Source organism: Balaenoptera physalus, assembly GCF_965194825.1.
Source record: "Balaenoptera physalus genome assembly, chromosome: 1".
NCBI lineage: Eukaryota > Metazoa > Chordata > Mammalia > Artiodactyla > Balaenopteridae > Balaenoptera > Balaenoptera physalus.
The window spans coordinates 175,750,177-175,767,967 of NC_138882.1; the positions used below are offsets into that span (position 1 = coordinate 175,750,177).

Consider the following 17,791-nt stretch of genomic DNA (forward strand, 5'->3'; position numbering starts at 1 on the left):
ATTTGCACCATATTTGCCACTTTTCAAGCATTTTCACAAATAGCCTTGTCACGGGCCAGGGGTTATTCCATTTTACAGATGGGGAAACTGAGGCACTTAAGCAGTCTGAAGACTGTTGAGTGAAGGGGGCAAGACTTAAGGCTGGGAGCCCCCTGGGAGACGATTACAGTCATCCAGGCCGAAGATGAGATGATGCCCAGCATAAGGGTGATACTGGTGGGGCTGGTGAGAAGGGGCAGAGCAGAGAGATTCAGGAGGGGAATCCATGGCCTTGGCGATTGCTCGAACATTAGGGAGGGGGTGGGATGACCCTGGGAAGCACGGCTGTCGGGGAAGATGCCCAGTCCATTTGGGACACGGCAAAGCTGGGGAGCTGTGTGGCCCCCGGGCCATGCCAAGAGCTACACCCTGGGCTGAGTGCTATGGGAAGTTCTCCCTGGGTGAGAGGTGAGACCCTGGCAGGCAACTGCCAGAAGCTGTAAGAATGTCCCTTCCTGGGGTCTAGGGCCAGAGGCCTGCCAGCACTGTGGACACACACACACGCATGCACGCACGCACACACACACACCGCCCCTGTGTGGTGAGCTGGCCTCAGGCCTCATGTGGCCTTTCTGACTAGTTGGAGGGCAGACTTCCTTCTGGCCAGTGGGGGCCTCCCTGCTCCTTTGGGGAAGGGGTGAGACCAGACAGCTGGTTTCTGGACCTGGTTCTGTGGATTCTACCCTCTCCTCCCAAAAAGAGAGCAGCCCCCAACTGCTCTGTGTTGTTTGTTTTTGCTCAGAGTACGGCTGTTCTAAAGCCACTTGTTCTAAAGCCTGGTTACAAGCTCCTGATTTGTGTCTTTTTTCTTCTTTTGCCTTTTGATTCTTCAACATGGAGGGGCCTCAGTTTAGCTCTTCTGACAGATGAACAACATGTTTTTCATTTCTAGCAGTTTTTCCTCCTGGGACTGCCCCCCCCCCCCTTTCCTGGCTTTTTCCCTTCCTCTCCCTATGGCCTTGTCCCCAGGTGCCAACTTGCTCCTGCCCCAAGGGCCCTTGGGTCCATGAAGCCAGCCTCTGGCTGACCCTGATGCTCTGGCTTGTTTCTCTGGCTCTCCCTCTGTTGGGTACCACTCCCCACAGGCCCTGGGGCAGCAGGCCAGTGGACTGGTGAGCTGGGGCATCTGTATTAGGCAGACTGGGGCTGATTCAAACATTCTAGAGCCTGGGACTCTTGCCTTAGGGAGGAGGGTCAGTTGGGCCCATGAAGTGGCTCAGGGGAGAGGAAGCCTCGCAAGGGCTTGGCCTCAGGCAAGATCATTCACCCCTTCCCACCAGTATGTTGAGTAGCAAACAGGATGCCGTGCCAGGTGCTTCAGGGTATGCGGAGACATGAAAGGGACAGTTCCGGCTCTGGTCCTACCACCTTCGGGTCAGGTGTTGAGCCTCAGGGCTGAGAGCTCCAGCCAACTCTGAGCTCCACCCCCTCCTCCCCGCTTCGCCTCTGAGCTCCTCACTCCCCCCACCCCTCATCAAGTCCCTGCCGTCTCTCTACATCTCCCCCTCCCCCTCCCAGCGCCCACCTCCCCAGCTCTTTTCCCCAAGCCCAGGCTCCGGCATCTGTGTGGGAGCCTCTTCCCTCCCCTGCTCAGGAAGCCAGCCTGACTCCTCCATGGGCTGTCCCTGGGCTGCCCTTGAGCCCCTGGAACTGGCCTGGCCTAGACCCCAGGCAGGCTGGGCTCCTCCCACCCGCACTCCCACCAGCTCGGGCCTGTGCTGTGTCCTCCAAGTGCCCTGCCCCCTTTTCTCCCCTCCTGTGAAGCTCAGCTCAGACCCCACCTGCTCTAGCACATGTGCGTGGAGTGCCTGCTCGGCGCCAGGCGCTGTGCCGCCCTGCAGCTGCCCCGGGCGCGTGGTTAGGGGCTCTGCGTTGCAGTGAAAGCCTTAAAGGCTCTGGCTGAAGAGGGGGGCCTGGGTCAGATCGTACCCTGTGTGGGGAACCTGCCTCACCTCTGAGTCCACATCCTCATCTGTGAAGTGAGGAGATGGTACGATTGACCCCTAGGCCCTGAATTGAGAGCACTGAACACCACAGTGTGGAGTATGTGGAGTGTTCTCTCAGGCTGACATGCGGTCGGTGAATGATGACCGTGCCCATTTACTGCTCCGCCCCTGCTGTGCTCCAGAGTGCCAGCACAGGGCTCGACCCGAAGGCCAGGGCACGTGCACGTGCAGGTGATTGGCAGGCATTGCCTGGGTGCCCTTGGCCTGGATGGTCAGAGCCCGCTGGGACGATCCTCTGTACAGGAGGAGGTGGGGACAAGCAGCGTGATGATCAAAGCAAGGGCCAGAGAAGTCAGCTCCTGCCGAGTCGCAGGCTGGCTGTGGTCCTGGCAGTGACCAGACTCTCGGAGCCCGTTTTCTCTCCGCCGGCTCCTCGGAAGAGCAGAGTGAATGTAGGTGAAGTCCCCAGAGCAGGGCCTGGCGTGCAGGTGTGTGGAAATAGTGGCTCTGTTTCCTTTCAACAGCCTTCGCCTGCGGTGCTGGGACGGGCCTGCTGGGGCGCGTCGGGTGCTGCCGGGATTTCACGGCAGCAGGTTGTCCTCCCAGTGAGGGTGCGAGGGGCCAGCCCAGGGCAGGCTCACCACTCACCTGCGCTAGGGGCAGGGTCTGGCCCTCCTCTGGGCCCTGCAGCCCCACGGTGGCACTTAACACATGCCACTGTCACTGTCTGTCACCCTGTCTCCTTCATTCAAGTATGAGCCTGAGGAGGGCAGGACTCTGGGCATGGGCGTGGCCATGCTGCTCAGGGCCTGGCAGAGCACGGGCACTGCGGACATACTTGCTGGATGGCGGGGTGGTGGGGTGGAGGGACGGATCCAGTGCTTCTTGAGCACCCACTCTGTGTCAGGCCCAGGGCTGGATGCTCTTGCCTGTGTTCAAGGAGTGACCGGTGTAGCTGGAGAGACAAATAAGCAAACAAAATGACACCAGCCTGTGATGAGGGTCAGGAGTGGCCCCAAGGGCTCCGGAAACCCAGGAGGAACAGAGGCCCAGGCTCAGGGGCAGGGGCTCCGGGCAAGGCTTCTCCAAGGAGGTGGTGAGAGAGCGCCTGAGCCCTTTGATGATCAAGAGGGTGGGGTGTTAGTGACAACAACAGCTCTGTCTGCCAGGCACTTCCTGTGAGCCTCACAGCAACCCTGGAAAGTGGGGCTGTTATTGTCTTCATTTTATAGAAGAGGAAGCTGAGGCCCAGAGATGCTGGCCCATGTGCCCGGGGTCACACAGCTTGGAAGTGGTAGCCCGGGCTGTAGGGCTTCAGAGTGTGAGCGGGGGAGCTTGTTGAGGGCAGGCTGGGGAGCCAGGGCTCTGAGGGTCTTGGGAGTTGGGCCAAGGAGCTTGGACTTGATCTCCATGCCTCTTCACTCCCCTTTTAAATTAAATCATGGGCTCTCAGAATTTGGATGAGGCCTCAGAGATGATCTCCCTGCACCGTACCCCTCCTTGGAAAGGAACCCCAGTGAGCAGTATCTGAAGAATCGACACTGAGAGGCAGCCTGTGTGGTCACTGAGGACAGAGGCTTAGAGTCACCTGGGCCCTGCAAGCTGCGTGACCCGGGGCATGTCACCTTACAAGGCCCAATTTCCTCATCTGTAAAATGGGAGAAGGAAGACCTGCCTCTTGGTGCCTGACACATAGTAAATGCTGAGTCATCATCACAGTCAGTTCACCCCTGGATCTTGCGGGCAGAATGAAGATTTCTATTATCTACCCATTCCCTGGAAAAGAAAGCTGCGGCTCAGAGAGGAAATGCCTCACTTGACCTCTGACCTGCCTCATCCCATGTGACGTGGCTGCACGGGGCCAGGCTTCTGTTGAGCACTCCCGGCTGTGAGAATAAGGCTCTTCCTTCCTTACTGCGGTTCCTTCTCCCCGGCCCCTTATCTCACCTCCATTCTGCTGCATCTGATACCTGCCAGGCCCACCCTGCTTTCACTTCTCCACCCCGGAGCCCTGGCTGAGAGCCTTCAGGGCTGATTTTCTCGGCCAACTTTTCTTTTCTCTTTCATTGCTTCTTGGCATCCTCCCCTGGGTTTCCACCTGCCCCTTCCCCTGTCGACGCGTCAGCTCCCTGAAAAAGCCCAGGCCCCAGGAGGCAGCTGGATTAGCAGTCCGCGCGCATCTGAGTCGTCCTATTGGCTGTGCTTTGTGGCCTGCCTTGGCCAAGTCATGTGACTTTCTAGGCCTCACTTTCCCATCTGTAAGAATATAGGGATGGGGGCAGGTGTTGAAAGTGATGAGCTTTTCTATTGTTATTTTTAGGTTTACCTAGGTGTTCTGAAAGTAGTTAGTTGTTAAAGGAAAATAGTGTCTTGAGATTGTTCTGGCTCATACCAGGGATATCCAGGATGTTCTGTGAGTTTTTCTTGGGACTCTCAGGGACTCCAGAGGACCCCAGGAAGAGGGGGGCACAGGTGCAGCCCCTGCAGCAGTAGGAGATGTAGGTGAGAAGGGAAGGCCAGCTGGGGCCTACCGTTTCAGCAGCCACAAAGGCAACAGGAAACAGGGCCGCCCACATCTGTACTTCCCCGGTACAGCCACTGCACCACTGTGGGGAAAGGAATTGGGTCCCCAGAGTCCTGACCCACATCCTGCCTCAGCCTGGCTGTCCTGGTGAAAAACAGCTTCCAAGAAGGCCCAGAAAGTCACCAGTGTTTTATAGGGTTACACCCTAGTAGATGACTTAGTTCGGGGCCAGATCCCTTCAGGACTGAGAACAAGCTCCTGGCCTGTCCCCCACCAGCATCCCACCTGCCCTGTATTCTTTCTGCTCTGGCATCTGTCTTGGCTGTCTCCATTACCCGACCTGCACCCCGTGAACCTTATGAACAGCTCTATGGACAACACATTTTTCAGAAGACGAGGCCAAATACATGTGCAACCCAAGGTCTCCCATGTCTGTTCTGTCCAGCAGGTGTCCCGACCCTCACCTCTCTCTCCTGATGGTGCAGATGGGTGGAAAAACAGACTCCAGGGTCAATCCCCTCTTCTAACTTGCCAAGTGGCCTGAGGCAAATCATTTTTCATCTCTGTGGGCCTGTTTCCTCATGTGTAAAATGGAGATAAATAACCCCTGCTGCGTGGCCTCTGGGTTGGCCTGAGGTCCATTTGTGCACGGTAGAGCTGGTAACGATAACTAACACAGACAGATGCTTGTTGGAATTCTTACGTGGTCATCTTGGACCCTCACAGCCATCCTGGTCCTATCATCATCCCCTTCTAGAAGAGAATGCTGTGGTGCAGAGCGTTAAATGACTTGACCAAGGTCACACAGGTAGAAGTGGAGAAGCTGGAATTTGAGCCCAGGCAGCTGGGAACTCTGCACTGTGCCTTTCAGCTGCTAACCCAGTGCCTGGCACATCTGATCTGGGATCTGCTCCTGCTCCTGCCACTTACTGTGTGTGTCCCCTAGGCCAGCCATTAACCTCTAACCCTTAGTTTCCTAATATGGAAAATGGGGATGTTTATAGTCCCTACAGCATAGGGTTGGTATGAAGAAAGGATGGGATAATAGATGTTAAACCCCTAGCACAAAGTAAATGCTCACTAAAAGACAGCTATTATTATTATCTAGTGTTAGCTGTCCTTCCTCCTCCCCAGGTGGTCACTTAAGGAGATGCTAAGGCCCCTGCCCAGCATGGGAGGGGGCTGTGGAAGCCAGGGATCTGGAGCACACAGCAGCCGTGAAGAGAGGCTCATGGGTGTCAATCCTCTTTGCCAGGGGACTCACTGGTACCCCCCCAGGTGGACTTTGACAGGCTGCTGGCTAGCCTGAAGGATCTCAGTGAGCTGGCGGTAGACAGTGACACCCAGCTGACACCAGTGCCCAGCAGAGTGCCACACTGTGTCCTTGAGCCCATCCCACTGAAGCTCTACCGGAATGGCATCGTGATGTTCGATGGGCCCTTCCGGCCCTTCCATGATCCCTCCACACAGGTAGGAGTGACGGGGAGGGGAGACAGGCCTGTGCACCCTCAAGCCACCTTGGTGGCCCACCCCCTGCTCACCATTAGTTGGAGATGATGGGCCCAGCTCACCCCCAGCACCCAGGCTCATGCAGAATCTCCAGAACCGCCCCCCCCAACCATGTCCTGGGACTCTGTTTCCAGAGTCTGATCCAGAGAGTAATTGGCCCCATGATCCCGGGGCCCAGAGCCTGCCATCTAGACAGGAAGCAGGGTGTAGGGCACCGCACAGGTCCAGCCAGGCCTCACTCTACCTCTCCCCCTGCAGCGCTGCCTCCGAGACATATTGGATGGCTTCTTCCCGTCAGAGCTCCAGCGGCTGTACCCTGACGGGGTCCCCTTTAAGGTGATGGGCTCTCCTCAAACCACTCACTCCCAGTGTGGGGATTTTGGAGGGGGTGGGAATGCTTCCTCAGGCATCACCTAGGGGCACTGCCCCACCTCAGAGACCCCAGTCTGATGACCTCCAGAAGGAGGGTGAGCCTGAAACGGGGCTGGGAAGGGAGCAGGGAGGCTGCCGTGGCCATACTTGCTGCATCAGCAGTGGGGAAAGCATGTAGCTGAACGGCAGGCAGTGCCCCCTTCTGGCATCCTGAAAGCAGAGCCCTCAGCTGCGTGGGACCACTGCCCCTCCTCCCCAGCATTCAGGACACCTGGACAGCCTGGGGAATGTGAGGAGTCCATGCAAAAGTGGCCTGGCTCCCCCCAGAGGCTCCTGGAGCCTCCTGGTTGGGGTGGAAGGCAGTGCCGTTGGGGGGCAAACGTTGGGACTAAAGGACTTGAGATGGAGCCGGCCCCCTGCTGTGGGGGCAGTCTCAGTGAGATGAGGGTGCTGTGATGGGAGCACATGAGGCCGTGTCCCAGAGGGTGGTGCGTTAGTTCCACAGTGAGGGCGTGTGAGGGAGTGTGTGCCACCATGGCTTGGAAAATAGCGTGAGTCACGACCAGGGGTGTTTGAGATAGTTCATGCCAAGCAGGGCTTTGCCCTCTCCTAACATCCTCGTCCCGCCCCTCCTGGTCTGCTCCCGAGAGGGACTCTGTGAGGAGGATGTCAGTACTGTGGCGCCAGCTGGCGTGATGAGGGGAGCTTGCAGGAAGAGCAGGGCCCAGGTGGGTGGGAGCAGCATGAACTGCATGCAGCTCTCCTGCTCTTTCCCAGGGCCTCAGTTTCCTCATCTGTAAAATGGGGTTTGCATCAGACCATGCCTTGGGCCTATGCCTGGGGCCTCTGTTTGGGCAAGTAGGGGTGGGCATGGAGCCCAGGGCTGAAGAGCTGTGCCAGCCGCTGTTTCCCTTCCTTCTTGCCAGGTGAGTGACCTGCGCAATCAAGTCTACCCAGAGAATGGGCTGGACGCGTTCCCAGGCGAGAGCCGAGTGGTAGGCTGGCAGAGGATTCGAAAGCCCTTGGACAGGATGGAGCACCCAGGTGAGCTCGGCCCTGAGGCTGAGCCAGGTGGTGGGGGCACTGTGCAGGACAAGCTCCAGGTAGCCTCCTCCACCATCACACACAGTCTCTGCCCCAGCCAAGGCTCCCAATGCCCTCTCTGCAGGCTCCACGATGACCGCCGAGAAGTTTCTGAACAGGCTGCCCAAATTTGTGATCCGACAAGGCGAGGTGATTGACATTCGAGGTCCCATCCGGGACACCCTGAAGGTGAGGCCAGCCCTGGTTCCCCCAGCCTTATTGGCGGGGTTGGGGGGGTTGGGGGGAGGCGGGCTTTACCATCAACCCTGGCCCAGCCTACCAGAGCAGCGGCTTATCTGGAGGCTCAGGCTTGAGGGCCCCTGAGGATGGCCTGGATGGAGAGATGAGTTCCTCAGAGCTGTTCCCCTGTCTCCTGGAAACGATGGAGCTGGTGAGCTCTCAGGACTGTCTCCTGGTCTCTCTGAGCTGGGACCAGAGAGCAGCTGGCCAACGCAGGAGTGTGGCTGTAAGAGTGGGAAAGTCAGGGGAGTCTAGGTTGGGGGTGAGCCCAAGTTCAGGCCACCCTCTACCGAAATACACCTTCCTGGCCTTCACAGGACTCATCCTCCTCTCTCCTCACTCACTATCCTGCTACTCCTCTCTCGTCTCCACCTGTGAAAGATACCAAACCCGTTTCCCAGAACTCTGCCTTCACCACACACGGCCAAGTCCTGTCAGATCTGTCTGTCCCCAGAACTGCTCCCGAATCCATCTCTTCTCTCCATTCCCGCTGCCCACCATCCTAGCCTAGGCTCCAGAGTGTCTTCCAGACAACTGCAGTGGCCCCTCACTGGCCTCCCACCTCCACTCCCGCCCTGCCAGCCATCCTCCCCCAGCAGCCTCTGTGCTTTTTTAAAAATGCAAATTGGATCTTGGCTCTTCCCTGTTGAAACCCTCCAGTAGTTCTTAGGTAAGGCCTGTCATTCCTTTCTGGTCCTCTTCCCACCTCTAACCTTTTCTTTCTTCCAGTCCAACCTGATTCCCAGCTTCAGCCACATGAATGCTGATACTTTCTCAAATATATCACCTCTTCTCAGAAGTCTTCCCTGACCTATGCTGTCTGGAATATCCTTGCCCCCCATTCCATTTCTAAGGACTCCTCTTCATCCTTCAGTCACAGCTCAGGTGTCATTTCCCCAGGGAAGCCTTCCCTGACCCATGCTAGGTTAGGCACCCAGCCTGGTCACTGTGTGGGGTTCTGTCTCCCCAACTAGAATGAGGGAAGGGAATGATGGGGCCACCTCCCAAAGCTTCCGTTCTGTTTCCTCTCCTTGGGCCCCCGTTTACACAGAATACCCCCTCCCCCTTTGGCTCACGGGTCTCATCCATCCCTGGTCAGGAGAAGTCCCCTGTAGGGGTTGGGGGGAGGGTGTGACTGGCAGGGCCCAGGGCTCTGTCCACTCCATCGATGCCTTCCAGAACTGCTGCCCATTGCCTGTCCGGATCCAGGAGATCGTGGTGGAGACGCCTGCCTTGACTGCTGAGCGTGAGAGGTGAGGGCAGTGTGGAGAGGTGAGGACCCTGGGACTGGGCTACCAGGGGGTATTGACGGCCTCTGGGTCCGCAGGAGCCAGGAGTCTCCGGAGTTGCCCGCGCCCGCACTCTCCACGCTGCGCATCAAGTCTGAGAATGGTGAGCAGGCCTTCCTGCTGATGATGCGGCCGGAGGACACAGTCGGTGATGTGCGCACCCTGCTTGCACAGGCCAGGTGGGCGCGGGGCTCAGCTGGCGGCCGCAGCGGGGCTCTGGCCCCACGACCCGGCCTGATTCGTTCTTCCCTGTCCCCAGGGCCGTGGAGGCCACCACCTTCGAGATCTTCAGTACGTTCCCGCCCACAGTCTACCACAATGACGCTCTCACGCTGCAGGCCGCGGGCCTGGTGCCCAACGCCACGCTGCTGCTTCGGGTGCGCCGGGCTCCGCCGCCTGCCCCCGGCCCCTAATAAAGCGCCCACCCCGACACCGGCTGCTCTGCGAGGCTCTCTTGGCAGGGCAGCCCAGCAGCATTAGCTCCGCCGAGGAGGGGGCGGCGCCGAGCCGCCCCTCTGTAACTCGAGCCCCAGCTGGCGGGCCTGGCCGCTGGGTCTTTGTCCTCTAGGTTCCTCTTTCTGCCCAGAAGGGCTAAGCTGCTCCAGGGGAGAGAGGGCCCGCCCCAGCCCAGCGCCTCATGTGCCAGCGTGCAGATCCCTGCGCACAGACACGCGCAGAGCCACAAGCACGTGGGGACACTTCAACACTATGCACCAAAGCCACTGCCCCAATGCTGGCAGAACTGCATCTGGGCACCCACTTCCATAACACACCCACACCTAGCCGAGCTGTTGGGACACAGACAGGTGGCCACGAGGCACAACCACATTACTGACTGGCATGCAAACGTGCAGTATACACCAAGGCAATGGACACCATCACATGCATGTGCACTGGAGGGTGACCCACCCACACTGTCTCTAGAAACCGTTGGTCCACACAGGTATGTGTGTGCTGGGCATATATCCAAACACACGCACTATCAATCACACACAGAGGTGCCACACGGGAGCACAGCCTCAGCACAATCACATCTACCAGACTTGCTCAGAGCAGGGACCCAGGATGTCCAGGCCACACCAAACAGACACGATGCCAATGGAATGGAACATTTAATTGTTTCTGCAGTGCTCCCGGATGGGGATTGCGGGGCCTTTGGCAGAGCCCTGGCTAATGGAACCAACAAAGGTGCCCATCAGCCAGTGCCAGGCAGGGTGGCAGCCTCAGGGCCAGGCTGAGGACAACCAGCACTTGGGCTGTTGCTTAAGACAATTTCTGAGACTAGTGGGTAAGGAATGTTGCCTTTGTATAGAGGAGAGAGGGCTACAGTTAGAGAGGGGAGGAGATAGGTCTTGAGTTGGGGGGAGGGGCTCCAAGGTCGGAAGGTTAGGAATAACGGAGTTGTCACAAGGTCCTTCATGGGTGATGGCTGGGGGGAATGTGGTGACGGAGTCCAGGGGGCTGACTCGGCTCAGGCCAGTTTCAGGAACTCCTGCAGTGTGTTTTGTTCCACAGCCTCCACAAAGAGCTCATAGTCCTGGGGGAGGGGACAAGAGGTGGTCACCTGAGTGCTGGTGCTTTGTCTCAGGTCTGACTCTGGCTGGTATCCTCCTACAACACTCCCTCCACCCCCAACCCCCAGGCCCATACCCCACAGTACTGGTCCCCGTTGACAATCTGGGGTGGGGTGGCCTTGGGGTTGCCCGCCAAGGCTCGCATCTCATCCCGCAGGGCGTTGTCTTGGGAGATGTCCACTAGCTGGTACTGGATGCGCTTCCCATCCAGGATGCGGGTCACCTCGCTCTGCTGGGACTTGATCTGGGGGCAAAGGGCGGGCAGGGGTTAGTGAGCAGACTGGAGGGTTTATGGGGGAACCCTGGGCAGAAAAAAAGGGACTGTGGCCAGGAGCTTTTGTCCCACTGTCCCGCTCCACTCCCTAGGGGAGGGTTCTGGCCACTAGGAGTTGGGAGGAGGAGTCAGGATTGTGGTGGTGTGGAAGGAGAGAGGGACCACCAACCATGAGGAGGGGAGTCAGAGTGAACATAAGTGAGATAAATTAAGGGTGGGGAGAGCCAGGAGCTTGGCAAAGAGAAAGCAGGGCAGGCCTGGGTGGAGACGGGGAAGGCGCCACCTCCGCCCCAGGTACACACACAGTGGAGGAGAGAAAGGGCAAGATAAGGACATGGTCAAGGATCAGCCTGGTAGTGGGGGTGCAGAGGACCCAGGATGCCCGAAGGAGGTGTTCAGTGTTCAGGATGGGGCCGCGGAGCCTGCCCCCAACCCAACTCAGGAGGCCGCGCCCAGCACCTCGCCACCCCCGCCCCGGGGGCGGGTCCCAGGCGCCGGGTCCAGAGCAACAGGACCACCACCCGCGCTCTACCCCAGGGCGCGCACTCACTTCGCGGGAGCCGGTGACCGACGTGCTGTAAACGCGCAGGCCGCTCATGCTGCGGATGGGCCGACGGGCCAACGGGCCGACAGGCAGACGGGGTGGCGGTGGCAGCAGCTGCACGGCCTGGAGACGAGGCCGCCGCGCTCGGGAGCGGTTTCCTTCCTGCTCAACCCGCGAGTCATCGCTCTCGGGACCAATGGGCGGCGCGGACAGGCGCGCGGCCGGGGCGGGGCCTGCGCGACCCCGCCCCGCGCAGCGCCGGGCCCCCTCCCGCCCCCCTTGGGGACGGGGCGCGCCGAGGATCCCCGTCCCACGCAGGGCCGCCCTTTTCAGCCCTCCGAGCTGGGGCTGACAGTGTGAGGCTGGGGAGCAAGCTGACTGCAGGAAGGGCCGGGGAGGGCGTGGGTTTGGCAGAGGCCTCCCCTTCAGCCTCGCGCGGGCTTGCTGCACCCAACTAACTACCCACCCCCGGTGCCACGACAGCGCTGCTCCGCTCCGGGCTTTGAAGTCTTGAGCTGTTTTCAAACCTAAAGTTCCCCCGCTGGGGAGCCTCGCTTCACGGGCTGCCCCCCGACGCCAACACGCACACACTGCCCCAGGGGCCACCCACACGTAGCTAACCCCAGGGCACACCACAGCACGGAGGGCCTCTGATTAGAGATTTTCCCAGAGTTCCTCTCCGCTCAGATCGGCAGGTTTAGACAAGTGAGGGTGGTGGCAGGAGACGGGGCCACACCCTCACAGAGCCAGATGGAGGCCAAGGTATGAAAGAGGCTTCTAGTTCTGGACTGGGTGGAGGTAGAGGTTGGTGTCAGGACTCCTGAGAGTCTGGGCCCTTGTTAAAGATCCACCGCTGGTCTTGGGGTGGCCCCAGCCCCACGCCAACTCCTCGCAGCAGATGGCACAGGGTGCAGAGGAAGCAACCAGCCCAACCTTGGACACTCAGCCATCTGTCTGGGGTTGGACATGACACCCCTCATTAGTCCTCCCAGGTCCAGGGCTCCGAGAACAGCCTAGGAAGACAACCCTAGCTCCTGGAGGCAAACACAAACGAGTCCTGCCTTGCTCTGGGAAAGCCACTTCCTTACAGCAACCCACAGGCAGCAGACTTCCTCCTCAGAGGATTACTGAAACTCAATGACAAACTTGCTCTGTGACTCAGGGCAGCTTCACCCAACAGAAAGTGCTGTGGGAAGAGATCTTATCTGTCCCCACAGAAAGAGAGGAGCAGAAGTGGTAGAAATACGGACATGAGGCTGGACCTGCCAAAGTTCCCTCCTTGCTGCTGTTTGGAGAACTTGGCTAAACACCCAGGCTTTAGCTCCAACAAGCCAAAATGAGGGGTGGAGTATGAGCTGACGGTGATGGAAAGCAATGGGAAACCAAGGAGTCTGTTAAATTTTTATTTTGTAATCAAAATAGGCAATACAAACCAGTTGACATAACAAGAATTCATATAAATAACTGCTTATAAACTTTATGAGGAAAAATACCCGTGAGCATGGTGGCTGGGCTGCCAATACAGGGTGGAGACCAACCAGGCAGCTCTGCCTTTAGGAGGCAGGAGCCCAGAGGCTGAGGGGATGGCTGGGTGGGGCTGCTCTGAATGGAAGGGATAAGTCACTCCATAAATAAAACACAAACTTGTAAAAACACTTAAGAAGGAGTCTCATTCAGGCCAGGAGTGAGGTCCAGGATGCTGCCCTGCCAGCCCAAAGCTTAGCAAGAATCTCCCAATGGCTGGCTCTGGACTTCCTGAACTACTCAGTGCTCCCCCTTCCCCACACATGGCCTGGCTTGGCCTGGCTCCAGATCTAGAGGAGGCCTGGGGCTGGCCCAACAACCAGATACAAACAACTACGAGATGCTCCCTCAACGAGGAGGCAAGAGAAACCAGAAAGCAGAGGGTCCAAAGGCCCCGGAGAAACAACGAAAAATACTGAAAGCTGTACCTTAAAGCTGACCTGTACTGGGTACTCTGAACTCTCAAGGAGCCCAGAGCAGGAAAGGGAAAGGACCTCCAATCCCAAACACAAGAGAGGCACAAATCAGAAGGCTGGGCACTGGCCCCAGCCCCGGGGGGAAAGGGGTGAGCAGCTTGACAGTTGCCCTGCGGTATCCTGGGGGAAAATCCTGCCCAAACCCAGAACCATAGAGGAGTGAGTTTGCACTCAAAGCCCAAGAAGGGGGCAACCTGGCCAGCCTGAGAACAAAGGAGAAAGGGCTGTGCTAACCACACGACCAGGGTCCCAAGGGCACAGGGCAACTAGAGTGGGGTCTCCTGTAAACGGGCATGGTAGCACAGATGAAGAAGCCCTGGTTATAATCCCTGGGCTCCCAATTCTAGTTAGTACTTTGCTAAGGAATAGATCACCCTGAGGCATCTATGAGAACAAGAGCCCTGAGGAAGAAGCAGTGGGACTGGGCCTAGGAAAACCCAGAGCCAGCTCAGGTCCCAGGAAGGCTGGCACATGGGGCCTGAGAATTCTCAAATGGCCATTGTTACTGGTACTCAGCCTTTCCTGGCCCCTCTAAGGAACTCTGGGCATCAGCACGACCAAGGTATGCAGTGGGAATGAATGTGGAGCCATCCCAAAGGATGGAGAAAGGAGGTAAGCGGCCTGCTTGCCTTTGACGTCAGCCTGCAACTGGGAACAGTCTGTGAGGACTTACCAGTCTACCTGCAAAAGTTATTAACTCACCCTCAAAGGGTGAATCAGGATGACAGGACAAATGCAATCCAACAAGGCAAAGCCAGAGTGGGGCAGGGCAAACAAAATTCTCTAATCAGCCCTCGGCCCCAGATGCAGGCTCATACCTCCCCTCCATCCCTTCTCTCTGGGAATAGCAGCAGACAAGAGGCAAGAGATTGTCAGGGCAGGACCTGCTGGACCGGGCTCTCAGCAGACCAGATTCTCCCTTGGGGAATACAGCCTGTCCCACCCCCAGCATTCCTCACTGTGTGACACAGTTTTCTCCCATGTCCTGGGCGTATCTGTCTGACATGGTGGTCCTTAAGTCCTCGATGTCACGGCGTAGCTGTTGAACCTCTTCTAGTTTCCTCCTGATCACATCCGGCTTCTGAAAATCTAGCTGAGTCCCTGCGTGCTGTGTAGCTGGGGAGGAGAGCATTTCGAGAGATTATTAGTAAGTCACTCAGGAGACACTTTCCTGTGAAAAGCGCAGTACGGATATGCAGTACCATAAGGCCTGTGGTCTTGGAACATGGCACTTTTCAAAAAGCACCTAGGGATAATGGGCTGAAATCTTGCTGCCTAAGGGCCACGTTTTTGTTTGTCCTTCACCCAGGTACCCCATAAAGATGCCTGTTTCCAAAACAGATTTACTGAACGTCTACTTTGCAAAACACATAAACTCCCAGAGGGTGGTGACCAGGTCTATGGAGCCCAGTTCACACATTACCAGTAATGATGGGAAAGGTGGATAGGGGTGAGAGGAGAATGAAAGCCACTCTCTCCTGGGTCCCAGACTGGCCTGAGGACTCACAGTGAATGCCCAGAAGCAGGGAGAGATTGGGGTCATGACCCTGGGCCCTCTGGGTCACAATGCTACAGACAGCCTGCAGATCTTGAAGGCAACTGGCCAACTCCTGATGCAGCTCAAATGCCAGCTGGGCCGTGTCTGATGAAGACGGGGACCCTGACTGGGCCTGGCGCAGGTGTTCTTGGAGCGTCAGATTCTTCTCAATGAGGTCCTGGTTCTGTACTGAAAGCTGAGCAGATAGAGAGGCAAGCGCATTAACCCAGGCCCAGGGAAAAGCAGAGTATCCGCGCATGAGTGTGGATATATGTATATATGTGTGTGGAGGGGAAGCTATGAGTCAAAGGCGATGTCCCCCCTCCCTGCACTCCCCTCTTCCCCCTCAATATCAGGTCTAGTTTCTCCTGCAGGTAGGTTGGGCTCACAGGGCTGCAGCATTGGAGAGGAAACTGCACCCCAGCAGACTGAGTCAGCAGCCTCCAGGTTTCTGTTCAGGAACCAGAGAAGATACTCCCGCCCCTCGGAACTCTATCTGAAGCCAGTCCCTCAGCCAACTCTGTTAGCCAGGCTATCAGAGAAGGCTTAACGTGAACTGTGAAATCTGAGGAGACACTGGTTTCAATCTCTCCCTGCCACCCTGACAAAAGTGGCCACCAGCCAGCCGGATCAGAGTGTGTCAGAGGAATAAAGCAGGTAAGAAAGACAACATGACAGCTAGTGGCCACTGGGTGGGTAGGGATGAGGCGGGGCTGAAGAAGCTGGGGACCTGGAGGACATCGTGCTGAAATGTGTCCTGCCTTTTCAATCCTTCACCTCAGTGGAGTCAGGCTTCACTACAGAGACCAGCTATTCACGTCTATCTGTGCCTCTTTCCCTCCCTTTCCCAGAACAGCTTAATGCACACTCCTTTCCTTCCTACCTCTATTCTGTTTTAAAGACACTGAATAGAGTTTCTCCTCCAGTCCCCGCCCTCCACCCACACTGGGCCATGTGACAATCCTAGTTCTGGGAGACTCCTTCCTCAGCACTTGGGCAGTGACCTTGGCCGCCCCCTGCCGACAGCTCTGTTTACTCCATGAGGATCACCAAACCTTCAATCTTCTTGAACCCTTCATCCCTAACCCCACAAACCTGTGGCTGTGGGAATACAAAATAAGAGTGATTTTCCATATCCAAAAAGCATTCCTGGGTAATTATGGCCACTCAAAGGCTTAGGACCTTTAATATAAAGGATGATGCAATGTCCCTTCTTACTCCTCTGCCAAAAAAGCTTAGCAGGGACCTCCCAAACGTGGGGGTCTCCTGTGGGAGAAGGGATCGCGAGGATACACAGAGAAATCAGGTTTGTAAAGACAGTACCAAGAGGCCTAGCTGTTGCTGCTCACCTCTTTCACAGCTGTGCGCAGCTGCTGCAGGGCTGTCTCCCTCCTTTGGGCCTCCTCTTTCAGGGCCTGGCTTGTTCCTTCTTCTTGAGCCACTTCCTGCTCTAGGCTCTGAATCCCATGGCAAAGAGGGTGGGAGAACACAGCAGGGGTAACAAGTCTACTTCAGACCATATCGCCTCTGGTCTGGACTATATACATAGTAAAGCTCCACCCCGCCCACACACTGCTGCTAAGAGATTATTTTACAACAGCCCTGATCTGTGACTTCGCATCAAAACCCTTCTCTAGCCCCTGACCATGTAGCAATAGAGGCCAGCTCCTCAGCAGGGCATTCTAGGCCAGTCTGGCCCTTACTTACTTTTCTAACCTTATCTCTTTCTACCCTCCGCACAGCCTCTACTCCAGTCACACTGAGCGACTAACTGGCCTTCATCCCCAAAGGTTCCAGTTCCAATACTGTTGCTCACTCCTCTTCCCCTTTGCCCAGAATGCCCCTCTGCTCTGCCAGAACCTTCCTTAATCTGCAAATTAGATCCAATTAATCCTAATATTGCCCTGCTACTCATACCTCCATCATGGCTCATGAGTACATTTGTTGGCTGTGCACATGATTCCTCCCTCCACTAGACCATAACTTTCTTGAGGGCAAGGAACGTCCATTGAATTGAGTTCAATTATTTATCGAGCACTTACTGTTGACAGGCACTGGGGATACTAAAAAGAATACCAAACTACCCCTGTCTTTGAGGAGCTCACAGCCAAACGCCCTTGACAATACTGTATATTAAATGCTTTTGACAGAGATGAGAAGGGGTAGAGAGAGCACTCTCTCAGGCACCTAATCTAGTTATAATGCGTGTGTGCGTGTGTGTGTGTGTGTGTGTGTGTGTGTGTGTGTGTGTGTGTGTGTGTGCGTGCGTGCGTGTGTGTGTAGGGGTAGTCAGGGTCAGGAGAGGGAGGTATTTATATTTGTTATCTTCTGCCTCTCATTCTGGTTCATTCCAATTTCCCCCCAGTTTTGAAACTGACTTGAATAAAGTATAAATAATATTTCTGAACTTTTCCATTTTGTATTAATAAAAAATTTAGCAGCCAAGGAGAATGTCTCACCACTATGAAACACCCAAGGTGACCATTTTGAATCCACCTAATTCCACCAAAGTCTCATCATGGGTAAATACACTATTTTAAATGCTGTGGAACCTCAGAGTTCCAGGAAACATACTTTGAGATCCACTAAAAACTACTAAAATCCTGGGATTTTAAATGGATGTAGGGAATTCCCCGGCAGTCCAGTGGTTAGGACTCTTCACTTTCACTGCCGAGGGCCTGGGTTCAATCCCTGATCGGGGAACTAAGATCCCGCAAGCCGAGCGGTGCAGCTAATAATAATAATAATAATAATAATAATAATAATAATAATAAATGGATGTAAACACTCACTAGGCTTGACTATCTCCTTACAGGACTTGAAATATGTAAACTAAATAGACCCACATAATGGCAAGGGT

At 56.3% G+C, this 17,791-nt stretch overlaps 3 protein-coding genes and 1 long non-coding RNA gene across 9 annotated transcripts in view; 2 read left to right on the top strand and 2 right to left on the bottom strand.

Annotated features, from left to right (window-relative positions):
* UBXN11 (UBX domain protein 11) overlaps positions 1 to 9,437 on the top strand; it is a 30,369-nt gene extending 20,932 nt beyond the window's left edge. For all 3 annotated transcript variants that reach the window (XM_082469177.1, XM_082469175.1, XM_082469176.1), the window contains 7 exons: positions 5,765 to 5,979; positions 6,277 to 6,354; positions 7,317 to 7,434; positions 7,559 to 7,662; positions 8,893 to 8,966; positions 9,041 to 9,181; positions 9,262 to 9,437. In XM_082469177.1, coding sequence (XP_082325303.1) covers positions 5,765 to 5,979; positions 6,277 to 6,354; positions 7,317 to 7,434; positions 7,559 to 7,662; positions 8,893 to 8,966; positions 9,041 to 9,181; positions 9,262 to 9,415 — 884 coding nt within the window. In that variant the 3' untranslated portion in view covers positions 9,416 to 9,437. The remainder of the gene's footprint in view (positions 1 to 5,764; positions 5,980 to 6,276; positions 6,355 to 7,316; positions 7,435 to 7,558; positions 7,663 to 8,892; positions 8,967 to 9,040; positions 9,182 to 9,261) is intronic.
* Positions 9,438 to 10,095: 658 nt separating this feature from the next.
* On the bottom strand, positions 10,096 to 11,614 carry SH3BGRL3 (SH3 domain binding glutamate rich protein like 3). Its single transcript, XM_082469212.1, has 3 exons — positions 11,401 to 11,614; positions 10,653 to 10,820; positions 10,096 to 10,539 (listed from the first exon to the last, which is right to left on the bottom strand). The coding sequence occupies exons 1-3, from the start codon at positions 11,446 to 11,448 to the stop codon at positions 10,474 to 10,476; spliced, it is 282 nt and encodes a 93-aa protein (XP_082325338.1). The 5' UTR covers positions 11,449 to 11,614; the 3' UTR covers positions 10,096 to 10,473.
* A 1,169-nt stretch (positions 11,615 to 12,783) lies between these two features.
* CEP85 (centrosomal protein 85) overlaps positions 12,784 to 17,791 on the bottom strand; it is a 32,401-nt gene continuing 27,393 nt past the window's right edge. For all 4 annotated transcript variants that reach the window (XM_082469138.1, XM_082469137.1, XM_082469139.1 and 1 more), the window contains 3 exons: positions 16,281 to 16,388; positions 14,902 to 15,127; positions 12,784 to 14,510 (listed from right to left, as the gene is read on the bottom strand). In XM_082469138.1, coding sequence (XP_082325264.1) covers positions 14,350 to 14,510; positions 14,902 to 15,127; positions 16,281 to 16,388 — 495 coding nt within the window. In that variant the 3' untranslated portion in view covers positions 12,784 to 14,349. The remainder of the gene's footprint in view (positions 14,511 to 14,901; positions 15,128 to 16,280; positions 16,389 to 17,791) is intronic.
* Positions 16,395 to 17,547, top strand: LOC309664171. Its single transcript, XR_014265657.1, has 2 exons — positions 16,395 to 17,174; positions 17,215 to 17,547. It is a non-coding gene; the product is annotated as an uncharacterized lncRNA (long non-coding RNA).